The 18,689-nt window shown below is 54.3% G+C and overlaps 9 protein-coding genes across 9 annotated transcripts; 4 read left to right on the top strand and 5 right to left on the bottom strand.

Annotated features, from left to right (window-relative positions):
* Positions 1–732: 732 nt before the first annotated feature.
* Positions 733–2,414, bottom strand: EI97DRAFT_202782 (uncharacterized protein). The gene has a single exon (XM_033793702.1). It carries the CDS (start codon positions 2,309–2,311, stop codon positions 953–955), a length of 1,359 nt encoding a protein of 452 aa, XP_033650214.1. The 5' UTR covers positions 2,312–2,414; the 3' UTR covers positions 733–952.
* A 654-nt stretch (positions 2,415–3,068) lies between these two features.
* EI97DRAFT_385246 (MFS general substrate transporter) lies at positions 3,069–4,897 on the bottom strand (the record flags this gene model as incomplete). Its single annotated transcript, XM_033796010.1, has 3 exons — positions 3,069–4,327; positions 4,389–4,751; positions 4,843–4,897. 3 exons carry the CDS (start codon positions 4,895–4,897, stop codon positions 3,069–3,071), a joined length of 1,677 nt encoding a protein of 558 aa, XP_033650213.1.
* Positions 4,898–5,607: 710 nt separating this feature from the next.
* EI97DRAFT_461772 (uncharacterized protein) lies at positions 5,608–6,871 on the bottom strand (the record flags this gene model as incomplete). The annotated part of the gene is made up of 3 exons (XM_033801220.1): positions 5,608–5,901; positions 5,950–6,704; positions 6,760–6,871. 3 exons carry the CDS (start codon positions 6,869–6,871, stop codon positions 5,608–5,610), a joined length of 1,161 nt encoding a protein of 386 aa, XP_033650212.1.
* A 110-nt stretch (positions 6,872–6,981) lies between these two features.
* Positions 6,982–7,492, top strand: EI97DRAFT_202726 (uncharacterized protein). The gene has a single exon (XM_033793700.1). The coding sequence runs from the start codon at positions 7,105–7,107 to the stop codon at positions 7,402–7,404; it is 300 nt and encodes a 99-aa protein (XP_033650211.1). The 5' UTR covers positions 6,982–7,104; the 3' UTR covers positions 7,405–7,492.
* On the bottom strand, positions 7,354–8,527 carry EI97DRAFT_202751 (uncharacterized protein). The gene has a single exon (XM_033793701.1). The coding sequence runs from the start codon at positions 8,466–8,468 to the stop codon at positions 7,581–7,583; it is 888 nt and encodes a 295-aa protein (XP_033650210.1). The 5' UTR covers positions 8,469–8,527; the 3' UTR covers positions 7,354–7,580.
* A 519-nt stretch (positions 8,528–9,046) lies between these two features.
* On the top strand, positions 9,047–10,762 carry EI97DRAFT_470231 (uncharacterized protein; the record flags this gene model as incomplete). The annotated part of the gene is made up of 2 exons (XM_033801753.1): positions 9,047–9,223; positions 9,284–10,762. 2 exons carry the CDS (start codon positions 9,047–9,049, stop codon positions 10,418–10,420), a joined length of 1,314 nt encoding a protein of 437 aa, XP_033650209.1. The 3' UTR covers positions 10,421–10,762.
* A 1,536-nt stretch (positions 10,763–12,298) lies between these two features.
* Positions 12,299–12,823, top strand: EI97DRAFT_385304 (uncharacterized protein; the record flags this gene model as incomplete). The annotated part of the gene is made up of 1 exon (XM_033796011.1): positions 12,299–12,823. The coding sequence occupies one exon, from the start codon at positions 12,299–12,301 to the stop codon at positions 12,821–12,823; it is 525 nt and encodes a 174-aa protein (XP_033650208.1).
* A 1,624-nt stretch (positions 12,824–14,447) lies between these two features.
* EI97DRAFT_366146 (uncharacterized protein) lies at positions 14,448–14,959 on the bottom strand (the record flags this gene model as incomplete). Its single annotated transcript, XM_033795026.1, has 2 exons — positions 14,448–14,732; positions 14,804–14,959. Coding segments are annotated over 2 exons (441 nt in total), but the record flags the coding sequence as incomplete, so codon positions are not given.
* An 887-nt stretch (positions 14,960–15,846) lies between these two features.
* Positions 15,847–17,533, top strand: EI97DRAFT_445591 (uncharacterized protein; the record flags this gene model as incomplete). The annotated part of the gene is made up of 2 exons (XM_033799976.1): positions 15,847–16,437; positions 16,544–17,533. The coding sequence occupies 2 exons, from the start codon at positions 15,847–15,849 to the stop codon at positions 17,531–17,533; spliced, it is 1,581 nt and encodes a 526-aa protein (XP_033650206.1).
* Between the last annotated feature and the right edge of the window lie 1,156 nt (positions 17,534–18,689).

The following is an 18,689-nucleotide window of genomic DNA, read 5'->3' as shown; positions in this document are numbered from 1 at the left end:
GGAAAGAAAAGAAGGAATCTCACAACCCCCACTGGATCGATCATCTGGATGATGCCTACCACCACCCTTACCGGTGCAAGCTCAACATACCAATGAATAAAAAGCTCCGTTACATTTGTACTTGTCAACCACTTGCACACCAACAGAAAGGCTACATCCAAACACGCGAGAACAAAGAAAAACACCCTCCATCGTTAAACAATTCCATCATCTAAGAAGCAAGATAAAAAAAACCAAGATATACCTTCATGAACCATGCTTCCAAACCCCAAATCCAAATTCATTCCACTACTAGCACGGCTCGTCTCATCCCGCTTCCACTCCATCCCTCGGACGGACTTACCGTACCTATATGTACTCCGCAAACCTATAAATCTTCCCTCTTCAGAAATCAGGCAAGAATGTGCACCCTCTCTGCCGTCACATACCCGCAGATATTCTTACACAACATATCATAAGCCCTGCAAACCAGGCACCGTAAACCCCTCCCCTATCCAGATGCTTATGCAGTAAAAAATGCACCGCGCGAATACGGGCATCTCGAGCGTATGGATGACTTGTCCTTGTAGTTTCTCAAGGCCAAGAAGCTTCTTGATCTCGTCGATCGCGAGCATGCTGCGCAGCCAGTCCATTCGTCGGCGTGATGGCCGACGAATCCAAAACGCTGCAGTGAGAGCTCTTGTCGCCGGAGCATGCCCGTAGGGTTGGTCGTAAAACGGTAGCGAATGTGAGGACCCAAATTTCTGATAGAGGATGTATCCTGTGTAGCCTGTTGAGTGACGCTGGCGGCTGCCCCCACCCCTCGACATCCCGAATCCGTGACATCCCCCCAACAAAAGTACATCTGTACCTAGGCTTCGGAACTTATCAGCCATATGGCAAGTAACCTCAGAAAAGAGACTTCGAGGTAAAAGACAGCATAAACGCAGTCGATACCAATAAACCTTCGACATCACCCATCGCTAAAAGGATCATCAAACGCATCCTCAGGCACATTCAACGCCTCATGCGACTCCCTCAGCAAATCCATCATCTTCATCCTAATCCCCTTCTGACTCCGCCACCTTGCGATACGCCGCTCCTCTTTCGCGATAGTCTCATCGGACCAGGCAAACGGGCTCGACGGCAGCTCGACAAACTTGTTCACATCCTCTCTCTGCAGCGACACCAAGTAGTACGACGTCGGCTCCAGATCAGCGTCGTACATATCCAGTTTCCACTCAACGAAGAGTCTCTGGAGTTCCTGCATCTCCTTCATCATCGTCCTTCTATCCTCTGCCAATTGCAAAAGGCGATTGCGCTCTTTCTCGCTCATTGCCGCTTCCTTTCGAAAGCGAAGGAGGTGCTTAATGGCGTATTCCTCGCTCGGAAGCAGGTCGAATTGCGGATCCGGCCTCCCCTTATTGTGATCCGGTATCCCGAACAGCGGTGGAAGGAATTTGAGCTGCCACGCCATCATCCGATCCTCCTTATCGTTATGATCAAGTAGGTATCCAACTCGCTGCCGGCGCACCGTACGCAAACAGTCCTCAAAATGACTAAACGTGAAACCGCAAACCGGCTGCTCCTGCAACATCTGGATGAGCCGCGCCTCGGACTTGGCCAGATTCTTCAGCATCGTCTTCCACCGCACTCGGACAAAGTTGCGCTCCATGTCTACGTGCATTTCAGGACTGGGTTTCTTCTTCCTCCCCAGGTCCAGGTCGAAGACAGCTTCGTCTACTTTGATGAACCAGCCTGGCTTTGCGAAGGAGCCTGGGGTACGGTCGCGAGCTACTTCGGGTAATCGATCAAGTAGCTCCTCGATGGTTTTCGGATCTCCAATGTCCAGAACGGATTTCATCCAATGACCGTTCGGGTCAAGTCGGAATATCGCCGTAGGAGACGACCACTTCGCCCTTGGCTGAGTGTTTATAGAGCACGCAGGTGTTTCGAGGTGAGAAAACGAAGCCGTGATCCATCTAACCTCAGCCCGTTTCTCGCTCTTAATTTCAACACCAGCACCTCCCGCGTAGAAGTAAAGCTGAGTGCGCGGGAGATACGAGTACAGCACGCGAGTATCGATCCAGTCCCGGAAGGCCTTGCAGACAAGGCGGAGGCCCAATATGTGCCCGATTGGGACGAATTCCAGGACGTTGAGCAGGACCTCGGCGGGGAGGCGGAGTAGTGTGGATTCGGATTCAGATTCAGATTCGCTGTACTCGAGATCACTGGCGTCTATGTCGTCGATTAGGGCAGACACATCGTCTGAGTCGAAGCCGAGATCGATGTAGCGGCTGAGGTAGGATGGGAAAGCCATTACGGCCTCCATTATTTAAGGACTCAGCTGGCTCAGTAGAAATGAATGGAAAAGTGAGTGTTTAAGAAGCTTGACAGAGACCGTCGATTGTGGAGGTGGTTGTGGAAGGCTGCTTGTGGAAGGCTGAAGACTACTGTATGTATGCCCCTCCCTCCTCTGAGAGCAGCGCTATCCCGATTGGGTAATTTGTTGATCTGGGCGTGGCACGTAATCACATGTGTAAGACCCACGATGCAGCAGACCTCTTTCTTCTGTCAACATGGGGACATTTCCAATGGTAATTATACTGGTATATGAATAGATTGCACGACCTTTTCGACCTGGGAACTTTTAAGTGTGAACGGATCACGTGATCATCCCCTTCTACAATATTACGCAAGACATCGAGTTAAGATTAGAGCTGATGCGCTGTACATCTCTTGTCGTATGCTAGCTCAACACTGCTTAGACCCAATGCACACCCCTCTGCCTGGGATATCTAGCCCCTAAGTTACCGCAAAGTAAAGGAGACAATAGAGACAGCTGAGATAGACGAGAAGAGAAATGCATCGCTCATGAGACCGGAATAGAAAGACCTAAAGGCTCGAAGTACAGGGAGAGATATAAAGATATGCAGATGCATAGGATATGCTGCGCTTGTACGCCAGGGAATACGAAGTGCTGAAAAGCGTCAAGTGTACCAGAGAATCATCCAGCCTTACCCATAATGCCGACTCCAGTACCATCTTCTCTCTCGTTCCTCTCTTCCGCCTCATACTTTCCACCTTCCTCAATCATCGAACACCTCACTCTGCACCTCATCCTCCTCCAGCCCCAGCCTCTCCCTTCGCCTTCTTCCCCCGGCACCCTCATCTGCAACCTTGCCAATGACACTCTTGACCAAGACCTTCTCCACCCCCTCTCTCGGCACCCAGCATAGTTGCACGGCGCCGACAACCGCCGCCCCGGCAAGACTCCACCACGCAACCGCGCTTCCCCCCAGGGAGTACACCAGTCCCACAAGCGGCGACGAAACGGTGCGAGCAAGACAACACGCACTCATGGCCATGCCATTGACGCGACCCAGGACCAGCGGGCTTGGCGTCGCGTTCTTCAGCAGAATGAGAGCACATGGGAACACTATAATCCCGTAGATGTCCTGCAAGATGAATGTAAGATAGACCCCAGGGCCGACTGCCCATTCCGGGAATACGGTGATGAAGGGCGGGATGAGGTAGCAGGTCGGATACAGGAGGATCATGGCTACGAAGGATTTCCACACCCCTACGGCTTCGACGAATGGTGGGAAAACGAAGGCCTGGATGAAGAGAGCGAGGACACCGTTGACGGCGAGGTAGGTCCCTACCTCGTGGAGGGAGCCGCCAAGGCCGCCGTGGAGGTCGAGTTGGCCGAAGGCGGTGTGAGGCTCGTCGAGGATGAAGACGGGGATGACGGAGACGAAGGCCATTTGGTGGTAGCAGATGATGACCAGGGAGAGGGTTACCATGATTACGGTGTAGTTGAAGGTTCTTTTTGGTGCAGCTGTAGGCCGAGGTGGGATGACATGGGTTGGCGGTGGGAGACTGATAGAATGCATTGTCCCAAAGGAGGCGCGGCGAAGATCGAAACGCTGTTCTATTGGCAAAGGGAGGGATTCTTCCAGGAATGAAGGGCGTTTCCGGACTTCTCGTATGGCAGCTAGAACACTGTTGGACCGGTCGCGGAACGAGGCCCGAGACAGAGAAGAGAGGCGGCGGTCTCGGGGACGAGCTCGGTTCAAAGGCGTGTGTTCATCGATGGTACTGTCGTCTTCTTGCGCAATAAGGGCGGGGTTCGTCTCCTCCAGGAAGATGATACCCTGGATGATGGCGAGAAGGATGGCGACGGCGGCGACGAGATTGGGAAGGAGGTAAGGATAGCGGCCAAACAAACCGTCCTGGGAGAAGAGGTGCGGATAGAAGGTTGCTGGCTTGGCCAGGAAACCTCCCATGGCAGAGCCGATGATACCTCCGAGAGTCCAAACGAAGGGCTGCGTTGCGTAGGCGCGTGCTGGATACGTGTTAGACTCGTTTCCATTGTGTTGAGAGTCAATATGTTGAAGTGAACTCACGCTCATGGGCAGGGTTTTTGACGACTTCTGCAACCATCGTCTGCATGATGGCTACATTCCCATTCAGAGCCCCTCCTACAAGTCTTGCCAACAGAGCAACCCAGTAGTTGCCAGCCAGCCCGAACAACAAGCTCGAGAGCGCAACACCGCCCAACCCAAGCAAGGCTACTGGCTTGCGACCGTAGACGTCGGAGATGGCTCCCCATCCCAGTGCAGTCAAAGCCTCAGCGACAGCATAGGCGGAGATGAGCAGGCCCGAGTAGAAGGAGGCGTCCTTCTCGGGAATGCCCAGGTCCTGAACCATAACATAGCTGTAGGCGAGAATGGAATTGAATGCTATAGGTTCGGAGAATCGACAGATGCCTATTGGTGTTGAGAGGGTTAGCAGCTACGCCATAGGGCACCTCAACACCAGAAACTTGAAGAGCGAGTAAGCAGAGGAGAGAATGCATACCTATGATAATGAGCTGCTTGGTAGGAAATGGCTCGTTGAAATGATCCGGAGCCATTGTTTTCTCGGCGGCTCGAAATCAACTTGATTGGAAAAGACAGGCGCAGGGAGAAAGACGGGTCGTCGTGGCGAGAGGAAAAGGAAAACTTATAAGGCGCGCGGATCCCACCCCCCTTAGATACGCCCCTCGACTCCACTGCGGCAGGTAGTTAACTTTATAAGTGTACCTGGGCAGAACCGCGGCCTTCGATACAAGAACTCTCCCTCCAAGATTTATGTCTGTCTGTGCCTGCTTACCCCTCTTTCACCCCACCCTTTCTTTACTGCAATGGTAGCATGGGCCGCCGTGTGACTGCAAAACATCATAGCGCTGCCGTTCCCTGCTTACGACGGCCAATACGAAGGCGCTTCAGTTGCATGGCTGCTGCACAATGACCGTGTTGTGCCTCCTTCACCGACCCTTTGGCGGCTCCTCGTTGCCGCGTCGAGACTTCTGTTGGTGAAAGGCAGTAAGAAGGCTGTCGTGTATGGTGCTTCGAGCGGCTATGAGCCACGAGCATTCTCCATTGTGTTTTGCAACTGCGAAGTCCCTATATCCTGACTCTTTCAAGCCTCCAAGTTCCCCATGATTGTATGCCTACTTACATGTCGTGGGGACCCTGTTTCCTCAGGATCCCACCAAACCCGTCTAGGTGTGTCCCGATGGCGTATAATACAAGGTATAAGCACAGTCTACTACATACTTGCGATTCTTTTCCTCGCAATCCTCTAGAGTTTCTGGCATCCCGTCATGGATACCTCCACTCGAACCGGTAGATTACTTCGCTTCTCCTTCAACGTGTCCACAGCTTTCAACAACAACCTTCCCAACTTTTTCTCGGTTGTTTGGGCCTTCTCCGCCGACGGCATTTCGTCGCCGAGTACCTGGTTGGCCGTCCGGAGCGCATTCCACACGACTATGTATTGGAGCACGTGATTGGTCGTGCGTTGGAATGTCACATACTCTTCCTGCGTGCCTGTGGGTAGCTGCTTGAGCTCGTCCAAATCCTTCTTCAATACACCCTGCTTGACATCAGTACAAGTCTACTGCCTGCCATTCGTCGGGCTTACTAGTCCCCATGTCGTTTGCGTGATCGCATTCATGAGCCTGGACGCGTATCTCCTCACTTTCCTATCCTTATCCTCCCCGCCAAACTGCACTTTGGCTCTGGCCGCAGCCAACTCCGCCGGGTACGCAATCGTGAACGGACTCGCCCTAATGTCATTAGGCGTCACTGGCTCTCGGCCCAGATGTTCCTTCCCCTCCATGCGGTACACCATCTCCTCAACGAAATCGAGCATCTTAGCCGTTATGGCCGGGTCCCACTCGGACCTTGCTGCCCTCTCATGGAAGCCCAAAAACAATGCGTGAATGACGCGGCTGTGCCTTAACCGCAACCCCGTCTTTCCCGCCCGCTGCACCGCCTTCACGACCAGATGCTGCATGTCTGCTACGTGCAATGACCGTACAATCTTCTCCCACTGGAACGGCCACAGGCGAATGCCCGCGCTGCGCACGCCTTCCAGCATCCGAATCACATTCTCCCAGTCGTTGCTCGACTCCGCCTTTTCAATGATGGTCTTGATTGTACCCCATTGGCTCGGTTGATCCCGATTCCTGTCAATATGCTCCAGCGGCAGCGTGACATTTCCTAGCGTAATCTCGATGGGGTCGGACGCTTCGAGGCGGGCCTTGTTTTCCGGTTTGAAGACGAGCTTGGCCTGATCTTTTGTGAGGTGGAGAGGGAGGAGGACTTTGGAGTTCAGCTGTGAGAGGATAATGGAGAGTTCGGGTTTGGAGGGTGTGAGGTAGACAGGAAGGCTGCCTGCACTTTGTTAGGGTTTTTGTTCACGCTGATATGCGCGCCTTTGAGAGCCAACCTCGTTCTCGCGCATGGCTCTGCGAGAATGCGCGTCTTGAACCGCACACAATCGGCGCTGGTAACCGCAAAAGCGTCCACGCAGGTTGGCCGCTCCGCCGTATTAGATACATGTTTGGTGGATGTGAGCTTGCACTGTCAATCGAAGCTGGAGTCGCAATTTCCCCCGAGTCCCTTGCGGAGTTTCGGAGGTCCGGGCTTGGCGGGTTTCCCAAACCCCCGGCACGCCAAGGCAGTTCACTCACCAGATCGCTGGAATCAACAATTCGATCAGCTGTGCTTTGGATAGCTATACCACGATCAAAGAAACCAGAAATCCGTAGCAACTTAGCTATATTAAGGCAGCATGGACAACAAAGAAGCCTGTGACTACCTGTCCAGTCTCATCGGCAAGAACCTCCGCATCCACGTCTCCGACAAGCGCGTCTTCGGCGGACAGCTGAAATGCACCGACAAAGACCGAAACATCATTCTCAGTCTGGCTCACGAGTACCGGGAACCGTCTGCTGAGGTCCTTCGGAAAGCCGTCGAGGAGTCTGGGAACCCTACCGTGAAGGTCTCGTGGACTAGCCGCTATGTTGGGCTAATTGTCGTGCCAGGGGCACACGTGAGGAAGATCGAGCTTGAAGAGACGACCTACGGCTAGGAATGTGGCCAGAGATTGAGGGTATTCTGTCTAGCAAGCTGTCTGTGTCCCCCCCGGGTTGGACACACGTAAATGGACCCCCAACATCAATCGCACCAAGGAAGACAACCGGGTATAGCAATGCTATTGTCTGTTGCGTACCTAGGGGTACCAAGTCATGCTCGACTTTCCGACCATCAGCCCTGGAGCCTCACTGCGCGATTCCTGTAACCCCGCTTTGCCAGCCTCTGAAGTCCACCACCGAAAGTTCCATTCAACCCGCATCCATCCTTCACGCACGCCGAAGCCGTGTGCGAGTACTTGATCCTACCATTCTCAATCCTGAAGAGGTGGCTATCTGGCATCGGCGCCTGTCCCTGCGTCCTGTCCAACCCTGGGAACCCGATGAACATGTCCACGACCCCATACAACTCATCCACCACGTATCTCCGGTACGGCACGATAATCGTGCTCGGCCAGACCATCTCGCAGAACGAATCATTACTCCTCAACGTCCCTCTAGCGGCTAAACCTCCCTCTACGCGGTAGCAAGGCGGTCCCCAAGGCACGACTACGGAGGTGTTGCCGAAGCGGTCAAAGTATGCGTCACCTGCGGCCTGGATGACAGCCCGTGTATCTTGCTGGGCCTGAGGGATCGGGGTCCACGTTTCCGGCTTCACGAGGTTGAGGGTTCCGGTTGCGTTGAAAAGCCAGTCGCCTTGGTCGGTGACTATTGATTCGATCAACGTTGCCTTGCTGTTTTCAAAGACCATCCGAGTGTGGATCACATAAGGATGTTTATCCGTAGCGGCGATGAGTTCGGTGAAGGCGGCGCACTGGAGTGTGTCGTGGCCACTGAAGTTGTAGTCGAATTTGATAGGGATGGACAGGGTGCCTTTGGTGATGTCTACGGCTTTGGCGTTCTCTGTGTAGGTGAGGTTGGGAGCTGTGAAGGCTGTCACTCCACTAGGTTGGCCGGCACTTTGAGCAACGATGTAGTCGTCTGTGGCAGCTTTAAGGAACTCTCGGGTACATGCTGCAGAAGCTGCAGAGAAGAGATGCGTAAAGGTCAATGCGTAGAACATGTTTTCCCTCTATCAGTCAAATTCAAGTTGTAGGAACTTGCACGTCCTTAGACCACGACGGCTCTTATATCTATGGTGTAAACCTTCCTCCTGTACCGAGCGTTCGGATACGTGAATATGCCTATTCCCGCCGTGCATATCCTCATCTACGATTATACAATTGTGGGGCATGGGAAGTGTGTTGATGCTTAACGGCTATAACTTCAAGATACATATTCCCCGAATTGAGGCCCCACTTCATTAACATGGCACAACGGCTGATGTAAAGCCAAGTTATAGGGCTGAAGCAATCCAGTTATTTGCGCTCTTCACGAACGTCTGAACAATATCGTGGGTGGGACAACTGACCTTCAATTTACCTTGACATACAATAGTACAATACACTAGTGATCCAAATGGGAGCTTTGACCGCTCTTGCCCACGCTAACGCTCCTCGGATAACAGGTTCACCTCGAAGCTCCGCCCACCCAAAACAACTCAACTCACCTTAAAACAAATCGGCTCGAAAAGACGCGCATCTTCGTATCAATTGCGCGCATACTCACTTCTCATTCTCTTTACCGGAGTTATTCCACGCGATGCCTCGCGGTCGCCCAAGGAGGAGCGACGCAGCGCCCACTGTCGCCCAAACCACTCCCAAGCGACGCGGTCGGCCTGCAAAAGTCGCGCCCGCTGTCGCCGAACCTGCACCTGTTGACGCGACTGCAAACGAGCCGAGGATTTCTGGTCGCGGACGTCCGAGGAAGAGCGAGCCGGTACCTGAAGTCGCGCAGCAAAGCCCACCAAAGAGACGCGGTTGACCGGCAAGGGTCGAGGCGGCTACTCCACCGGAGCAAGACACTGAGACGGGAAAGACATCTGGTCGTGGCCGGCCGAAGAAAGGCGAAGCGGTGACCGAGACGGAGCAACCCGCACAGAAGAGACGCGGTCGTCCACCAAAGGCTGAGCAGGTAAACGAAGTGCAAGACGCAGTCGAGCAAGTGAACACATCCGCTCGCGGTCGCCCTCGTGGTGGTCGCCCCGCTAAGAACGTTCCCTCCATGATGGAACCACGCAAGTCGCCTCGCGCCCGAAAGACTGCTGTCGCTCAATCTCCGGTTGCTGGACCCGTGCGCGTAGCGAAGAAACGCGGTCGGAGGGCTGCAGCTGCACCCGCTCCGCCTCCACGCGTCAATGCTCGCATCAGGTCGAAGCTTCGCGATCGCAAACAACTGCAGGAGGCGAAGGAGGAGGCTGCTGCGAGAGCCGCGCAGGCCAATGCTGATGCTTCTGGACGTGGACGGGCAAAGAAGCGCGTGGGTCGCCCCGCGAAGAACGCGACTCCACCCGCCGCAGCATCGCCCGGTCGTAAGACGGCGAGGGATGCAGTGAAGAAGACACGTGCTAAGAGAGGCCATATTACCATGGAAGTTCCGAAGAAGTTCGTGGCGCAGCTGCAGCACCGCTTGTTAGAGCTCCAGGCAGAGGATGAGGCTCGCCAGGCTGAAGAAGCTGAAGGAGCGGAAGAGGAAGAGGAAGAGGAAGAGGAAGAGGAACAGGCGCAAAATGAGACTGAAGAGAACAGAGTCACCGAAGTTCAGGAAGAGTTCGAGCTCATTGAAGTAGAAGAAGTCAACGATGCTCAAGAGAATGGGGATGTCGAAGGTGACGAAGCTGAGGGAGCCAACGAAGGCGAGATCGAGATCGCAGAGAATATGGAAGTCGAGAGTCCCGTCGAAGAGCAGGAGGTGCGCATCGAAACAGAGACCTCGGTCAACATCGTCACCATGGATGTCGACGTCAATAATGAAGGCGAAGGCGAAGGCGAAGCTTCAAGTGCTGCCGCCCAAACCGGCGCTGAACGGCAATTCCAAGCCTTCATTGAGGAGGAGACTCAGGAAGAATTCGCTACGTCTGAGCCTGATCTCGCAGCGGCAGTGCCCGCGTCGGTGTCCTCCGCTTTCATGGGTTAATCGACTATGGATCCTCACTGATGAGAGGAAGTTCTCGAGATGCTTCTCTGTCTCTATTTCTCTGGATACGTGGCATATGGTCCCGGCATAGAGACGACACGCCATATAACACCGTAAGCTGCATTCTTATACAGTGCCAGCACTTGATGAATGGTACTCGAGCGTCTCTTTACGTGCTGCCCGTACCGTAGCGATCGATCCTGCTTCTCGCTCATGGTTACCATCCCGCTGGGTGGCTCAGCGTTAGGGTGGATTGCATTGGTCAACGGGACCTATTTGATTCTAGCAGAGCTTACAGCCTCGCAAGAAGACGTGTATAGTAGAAATTCATTTCAAAGCTTCATCTGCAATTTCGCATGCTTGAACCTTTCAGGACCACAATATTATGTATACCTCTGCTTACTAACCCCCTTTATACCTGCATCTTTATTGGACGCGGATGAAGCGGTAGCCAAGTGCGGGTCCCTCAAGGCTTCCTATCTCTTATTTCAACCTTCCCAAGGGTCTATATCCTGTTTAACAACCTTCTCAGAAAAGAAGCTTTTTGTGCAAAGGATTTCTAGCCTCCCCGCCGCTTTCAATAATCCGAGATGAGGCTGTCCAAAACGAGGCGCAGCATCGGGCTGGATGCCAAGTCTCGTATTTGGTGTGGCTGCGGCTGAGTCCCCTCCACATCTTGTCTCGCATTGAATTCATATGCTCGGGATCCGCTTTCTGTAGTCTTGTCCTGCCCATCACTCATTTGTTCATATCGCGAGCAGAATGGCCCATTATCAAAACCCACAACCTGGAGGCTATGGAGTCCCTCAAACTCCACAAACTCCCGCTCCAGGTTTCAATCCCCACCAGTCGGCCGTGTATCAGGGGCCTCAAAACCCCTCCCAGCACCCGGCGCCTACACCCAGCTATGGTACACCGCAACCGCAACCGACCTATGGACCTGGAGGATATGGACCGCAGCCAGCGTATGGGCCGTCTCACGCAGGGAAAAGCGGATCAACAATGGGAAACATGATCAATCAGGCAGTATCAACCTCCAAGCCCATGCTCAACAAGATCGGAAAGACAATATCAAAGTTCTCGAGCAACAAGCCCCTGCACCAGCCGACACCACAGTATTTGGAAAATTATCAGAACTATCAGCAGCAGCAGCAGCAGAATCCGAACCAGAACCCCCATCAGGTTCCGTCTTATAATGCCCAACCGCCGCAGCAATACGGCACCCAGCCGTCGGTACCGCAGTCATATGGCTCCCCTGCATCTACTCAGTCTGGTCAAAGCAACTACTTCCCCCCTCAGACCCCTCAAGCCGTCCCTGGTCAGGCAACTCCCCAGCAGCCATTTGCTGCTAGCCCGAGCCCGAACCAGTTCGCGCCCGGGCAAGGCGGAGGCGTCCCTCCTCAGTTTCCCGCAGGGCAGTCAAATCAAGGTCCAGTTACACAGACAGGATATGCTCAATCTCCTCAATCTCCAACTCTGAATATGGGTGCAAGCCCCAATCAGATGTCCGGAGCCCCAGTCGTGCCGCCTCATCCCAATCAACAGCAGCAGATCCCCACGCCCGCTCCGTCCCAGACACAACCATTCAGTCCGACGCCGCCTCTTCAGCAGTATGGCAATGTTGGCACGCCTCCATATCAGGGTCAGGGGCAACCGCCTCAGCAGCAGCAACCGATTCCTCAGCAACAGCCAATGCATCAACCACCCCAACCGCAAATGCTTCAGCAACATCAACAGCAACAGCAACAGCAACAGCTTTCACCTCAACAACCCCAGTGGGATCAGACTCAAGCCCAACAGCCGCAACAGGTTCCGCAGCCAGGTGCGCCATCTCCAGTCAGTTCCCCACCACCACATGGAGTCCAGTCTCCCACATCCATGAGCCCTCCACCAGTGCACTCCCCAGGTGATCAGCATCCACAACAGCCACCTCCGTCCTCGGAACCTCCGCCTGACCCCACTGGCTTCATCGCCGAGCTGCCTGCAGATATGGGAAGCTTGAGTATTTCGGAACCGGCGAAGCCAGAGAGCAGACCCCCATCGACCCCAGCTCAAGCGTCATCTTCGCCATATCAGGCGTACAAACCCAGCGATGACAACCAATCTAGCCCACAACAAGGATTCACCGTCCCCCGCCGTGCAGTCAGTATCAGCAATGCCCCTCTCGCAGACCCGTGGAGAATCGCAGACCCGGCAACCGAGCTCCCAACACGCGAGTTCTACATCCTCGCCGACCTCATCTTCGACGCCCTCGATCAGCGGTACGAGCCCAAGGGCACCGGACTCCTCGAGGCGAGCAAGATTTTGGAGAGCTGGAAAGCACAACAACTTCCCGAGGAAGTAGCTCGTAAGTCCACCTTTTCCCATCTCACCTCACATACATTGCTCGCATCACGTGCCTAACCCATGCCCCTACGTAGAACTCTTCGCATACAACTCATACTCGGCCTTCGCCCGCCTCTGGACCCTCGAAAACATCCCACACCTCCTCGTCCCCACCAACCCCTCCCTAATCCCCAACTTCACCCCCTTCACCCCCACCATCCACGCCCCCTCCTCCCTAACCATCACCCACCTGGACCCCAACGCCAACCCGGCAACACCCACCATCTACATCCCCGCCCTCCACCGCGTCGGGTGGTACAAATCGCTGTTCCTCGAAGCGGCGGCGGAGCCCGACTCGCTGGCGAAAATGGTGACGCTGTTCTGCGAGGAGAGTTATAGGCCTGGCGTCCTGCAGCATCCGGACCTGGCGAAGATGGATAAGGGGGCCGAGGGGATGGCCGGGTTGGCGGAGAGGGCCAGGACGGTCAGGGCGGTGCTGGAGAGGGTGTGTAGGGAGACTGCGGCGGGGATGGGGATGGTGCAGCAGCAGCAGGTTCAGCCACATCCGCAACACCCGCAGCAGCAACAACAACAACATCCGCAGCAGCAGCAGCAGCAGCAAGCACAATCACCCGCGGATTCCGCCCCGATCCCCGTCTCGAATGTAAACACCGCAGCTCCCGGCGGCGGAGGTCCAAATCCAGGACCAGGTGCAGAGGCCCAACCCTCTATAGGAGGCCCATCGCAGCAGCAAGAGATGCAACTCCAAATGCAGGAGCTAGAGATGCAACTCCGGATACAGCAAGAGACGCAACTCCAACTGCAGCAGATCGAGATGCAGCGGCAGATAGGCGCGGTGGCGAGGGGTTCGTTCAACTGGGCTGTATAGACGCGCGCATGGATGATTGGGTGGAGATGCAGATTTGAGATGCAATTTGTACATGTGAAGAAGGATTTAGTCTATCTGGATGGATTTGGTAAATGGAGGGAGAGGGAAGGACAGCGGAGGATTTTGGATATGTTTTCTTCTTCTTTTTGGATTTATATAAATATAATCGTTGAAATGGCATCGTCGGCTTTTTCTTCTCTCTCGTGACTACTGGAACTATATTGTCGCAATCGCTTCTTCTACCGAGAATATATACAAGGAATCAATCATTATCATTACCATTCCCCCAGCCACGGCATTAGTGCCTAGCTACCTCATCAGTAAACCCTCTATGTAGACACAAAACCCAGCATCTTCGGAAGAAACGCCGCTCCTCCCTCCCATCTTCGAAGACGGTCAAACTGTACATGTTCATACGAATACACCCAAAAGAAGAGAACGTCATATCATCATTTAACCTCTCCCGCGGCCTTCTCTGACCGCTCAAAGCATCCACAACGCCCCCGCAATCCCTACGAGCATGCCCCATCTCTCTGTACCCTGCACATCCACCGTCAAGCCGGCCGCCGCGCTCTCCCGGGCCGGCGGAGCCTCAAGCGGTGTCTGCGAGGACTCAGCAGCTCCACCTGTCGGGGTAGACGTAACAAGCGCCGTCCTCGTAGGATTCGTGCCCGTGATTTGCGTAAGATCGGTCCGCGTCCGCGTCTCACCACCCACGATCGAACTCGACAACCCCACCGGCTCCCCCGTCCTCACCGCCGTGCCCATCACCGTACTCCCTTCCCCCTCATCCTGCCCTTCCTTCTTCGGAAACATCGCCACGATCCTGACCTCGCTGCATTGATCGCCGATACTGCGATCATACAGGTTGCCGAAATCGCCGCTCATGCAGCGATACCAGACGGTCGAGGCGCCGAGGGCGAGGGAGCCGTTTGCGCACACGGAGAAGCCGCCCGTGTAGATGGCGCCCGCTTGAGGGGGTCCGTCGAATTGGAATTGGTAGTTTGCGACGATGGAGCCGGTGCGGTTCGAGGGGTCGCGGAGGATGCCGTCGGTGAGGGTTAGGGTGAGGAAGGAGCCGGAGGCCTGTGTGGGAAACTATTGTTAGTACTAGTTGTTCGGGGTTTTAAAAAGAGGGAGTGCGCCTTTTGGGGATGAGGGCGGCGTACCTCTTGCGCGGTTTCTCGCTTGTGGGGTGCGATGGGGGCGATGCCGATGGTGAAGGGGCTGTCGACGGTGGTTTTGCAGCCCGAGGGCGGAGGCTGGTCGGGCGCGATGCCTTCTTCTACTGCCTGGGCGAGCGCCGGGGCGGTGAATTGGAGTGCCAGTGCGGAGAGGAAGAGGGAGACGCGCATTTTGGCCGAGTTAAGAGAGTGTGCCGTCGCAGTTCGATGTTTGTCGGGAGAGGAATGCTGTTATTCAAAGATGGATATATTCAAAGATTATGTCTCCGACTCAAGCTGTCGAGGTGCGGAGCCCAAAAAACGAATGTGATGGTTGTGATGGTTGTGTGATGGGAGAGGCGGGTCGGGAGGCTGGGAGCTGGGAGCAAGAAATGGGTTTGGAAATGCAAGGTGAAAGCAGGGAAAGAGGCGTTTTTTCTGTGCCACGGGGCGTGACAGCCACCTGGATAGAGGCCCGCTGATTGCTGTGCAACGACGATCCTATCACCCTACGTGGCGCGCACAGCAAGGAAAGATGCTGGTTCCAAGGTGGAGGGATCGGCAGGAACAATGTTTTGTTGATCCCCTGCAGCCGTTGGTTGCCGAAGATAGGTTTGTTCGAAGCATGGTGGACAACATATAATCGATTATATAAAGGAGGGGAAAGTGAATGATTTCCTGTTTGTTGGGTTTGTCTGGATGACGCGCGAGGGGTGGAAACGAGAACAACGAAGTCGGTCCAGATAAGGTTGGTTGGCGCTAACCGGAACTGGAGATGGTGAAGACGGAACGCTCCCGAGGTCCCGCAGCCTTGGCTTGGATGGATGGAGGTACACGCCAATCACCTTCACGGCATCACATATATACGAGCTTCAACCACCTTCAGCTGCAGCCTTGCACATGCCCACATAACATAAGCAAGGCCAATATGTTAACTCGATGGGCCCTTTCGCCATTATCCTCGACTCACCATCAAGCTTCGGATCCGCCACAGCTGCGAGATCACTGGCCCGTTGGTACATTGCTTCATCGGCTGCAGCACCATAACCATGTCGACACCGACTTCTGGGCAACCGTCAGACGCCCACGCAAGTGATGCGCTGGAGCAGCAATACAGCACTCCGCCCGAGATGAAGCTTGAGGACCGTAGACGAAACTATCGCTCGTACCTCCGCGCAACCAGGGACGCTGATTGCCTTTGGATGGACTCGTTCTTCGACCATCCGCCGCAGATCGATCAACCTCAAGGACAGGTCACAGCCTACATCAGCGACGGCAGCCCCTGGCCATTGAGGACTCGCTATCTTGGACCGGGAGATGAAGAGCAAGTGGCCGACATAGTGGCGTCCAAAAACCTCAGAGCCATTATCCTAACGTATTCGCACACGTGCCTGCTGGGAAGGCCGTGGGTAGAGATTCTGGCTTCGGCCTTCAATATCAGTCCCGCCTTTCTTCGCCGTCACCTTGACTACCCGCGTCGCCTCGAGCGAGAACGGCCACTAGCATCTACACACGTACACGTACATGAGACATATCCAAAAGCCCTGCCAAGTGCGGGACATCTGCCCAGCGAGACTTCTAGCACAACGTTCGAGATTGGCCGGTATCCAAATTATATGTCGGCATGGTTGCACGGGGATGTGGGTAAGAGCCGTTTCGGCATGTAGCTTGACTTCGACTCATTGCTCGTCCAGCTGTAATATTCCTCCGTACGCGCGATGCCACGCGCGACTACAGGGACTGTAGGAGCTCGCGCCCAATTATTACGACGACGTGCACAACTCAGTTCTCACCAACTTCTCAGACTGGAAACAATTCCTTGCTCCCTACGTTCGCTTACTCCTGATGGAGTATCAGTCTCATATTGCCTACGAGGTGGAGCTGCTTGTCTCCTCCAGGCGGCCTGGACCAACGGACCCTGGGCGGCATGGGTCGACCAAAGTTGAGTTCAGGTTTATGCTGGATATGCGGATGGATTTGGAAGCATTTCGAAGAACCTTGGCCAATTTCATAGCCGCTGATAAGACACAGGCCGAATCGACACTCCAGCTGAAGGCCTTGCTCGATGACTGCGACCAACTCCTCCTCCGCCTAGAGCAGGCCATCAAGACATATTCGCAACTGCACAAGAACGAAGTGCTGGCCGAACAACTTCAGGAAACACGAGAATCGAAGCAAGCCTCGATCAGCGTGAACCGATTGACCAAGTTGGCCTTTGTCTTCATACCGCTCAATTTCATCTGCGCTCTGTTCTCAGCGAACCTGTTGATCTTGGGCGACGGCGTCTCCTTATGGGTCTTCGCCGTGGCAGCCGTGGTGGCCGTTACTCTTACTATCCTTCCAGTCTTGGGCTCCATCATATCCTACATTCGAACTGCATGGGCCTCCATCAAACGAAACATCTTGCGCCACGTCTGGTACGCCTTGTATCTGGCTTGGCACTCGCCCCGCGCCGGTGTCTATTACGCCTTGTTCTGTCTCTCTCACGACGCAGACACCAACGTTATGTTGTGGAGAAAGGTCTACATATTCCGGTGGCGTTGGGATCGTATCTCGGACCTATTGACCTTTGAGTTTATCCCGGATCATGGTCGAGCGGAAGACAAGATGTGGAAGAGGAGGATCCAAATCATCAACGATCTTCTCGGGGACCCCAATGGGCACAAACGACGCTTCTGGCACTCCTGGCCAGGCTTCTCCCCCAAGGAGCAGTCAAGACCGTCGACACCGTCATGAGCACGCCCTCACGTTTCATGTAATGAAACGTATCACGCACCACATGACGAGACCCGTCCTTGAATAAGCCACTCAATAACCCCTTCCACTACACCACCCTCACCGCACTTCCGCCTTGACAACTTCAACTTCTACGTCTTCCCTGGCCCCTTTTATAGAGATGCTAAAGCCATGCTACTTTGCCTCATCTGCCCATACACATTCCCGTCTCCCCCACTCGGCGCCGTCTAGACGGATCCCGTTCAGCAAGTCCGGCATGTGCACACTGCTAGGCGCTTCGTTCGAAGAAGAGAGCCACAATGGACATCTTGTTGTGGAACGATGTGGCAAGTTCCCGATTGATGACCCAAACATGTACTGAACCGTAGGGTTCAGCTTGAAAAGCTAACTGGACATGGAAACGATCACGAAGGTTGGAGATAGTATGCCAGACTGAGGTTTTGGCTAGAACTACTGCCCTTATGAAGGTCTCACGGTACGGTCCCATCCTTAGGCACCTGACAAACTACTAAGCATTAGATGCTACCTAGAAGGCGACAAATACAGCCAGCAACATCTCTCGGACCTCTTTACGGCCCAATATGGGCGGATTAGCCTCCAGCTGGATATGGTTCTCGGATGATCATATTCCTTCTTGGCCTTCCTTCAATACTGTTCGAAAGATGGAATCTGCCATGCCTGAACGCTTCCTCAAATTTGGGTAGGGGAATCTGATCACCATTGTTCAGATCACACTCTGGACGCCAGCGTGTCTAGCTTCATCCAGTTGTAATCTGCGTGGGAAATTGTCGAACGCGGTTGCGGGGGCCACCTCTTTGTGGACTCCGTCCAGCTTGTGTTCGCACCCCAAAAGCAGATGCGTTGTTTTGTTCCCACATTGGCCGTACAGTTTGCACACTATAAGACAGGTTACCCTGAAGCGGGAGTTCCTCACACCGATGCTTCCCGCCGGCGAACCTGCACTCGGTCAATGAACTGGCTCCTGTCAGCTTATACAGAGGTGCCTCACAACGCACCTACGGCGGCATACCAAAGTTACCTTCGCAGATGACATCTACAAAGACTCTCCTGAGACCCGTTGTAGGGGGTAGGCGAATTGTATTTTGGAGAAACGGGATGCTGGATATGCGGATCAAGACAAATTACCATATCCATA

Source organism: Westerdykella ornata (genome assembly GCF_010094085.1).
Source record: "Westerdykella ornata strain CBS 379.55 unplaced genomic scaffold EI97scaffold_35, whole genome shotgun sequence".
Classification (NCBI taxonomy): domain Eukaryota; kingdom Fungi; phylum Ascomycota; class Dothideomycetes; order Pleosporales; family Sporormiaceae; genus Westerdykella; species Westerdykella ornata.
This window is presented reverse-complemented; position numbering and strand designations above follow the sequence as displayed.

Bases quoted from the DNA above. Each gene is read 5' to 3' on its own strand.
- EI97DRAFT_202782 (XM_033793702.1), bottom strand. From the start codon at position 2,311: ATGGAGGCCGTAATGGCTTTCCCATCCTACCTCAGCCGCTACATCGAT.
- EI97DRAFT_202726 (XM_033793700.1), top strand. From the start codon at position 7,105: ATGGACAACAAAGAAGCCTGTGACTACCTGTCCAGTCTCATCGGCAAG.
- EI97DRAFT_202751 (XM_033793701.1), bottom strand. From the start codon at position 8,468: ATGTTCTACGCATTGACCTTTACGCATCTCTTCTCTGCAGCTTCTGCA.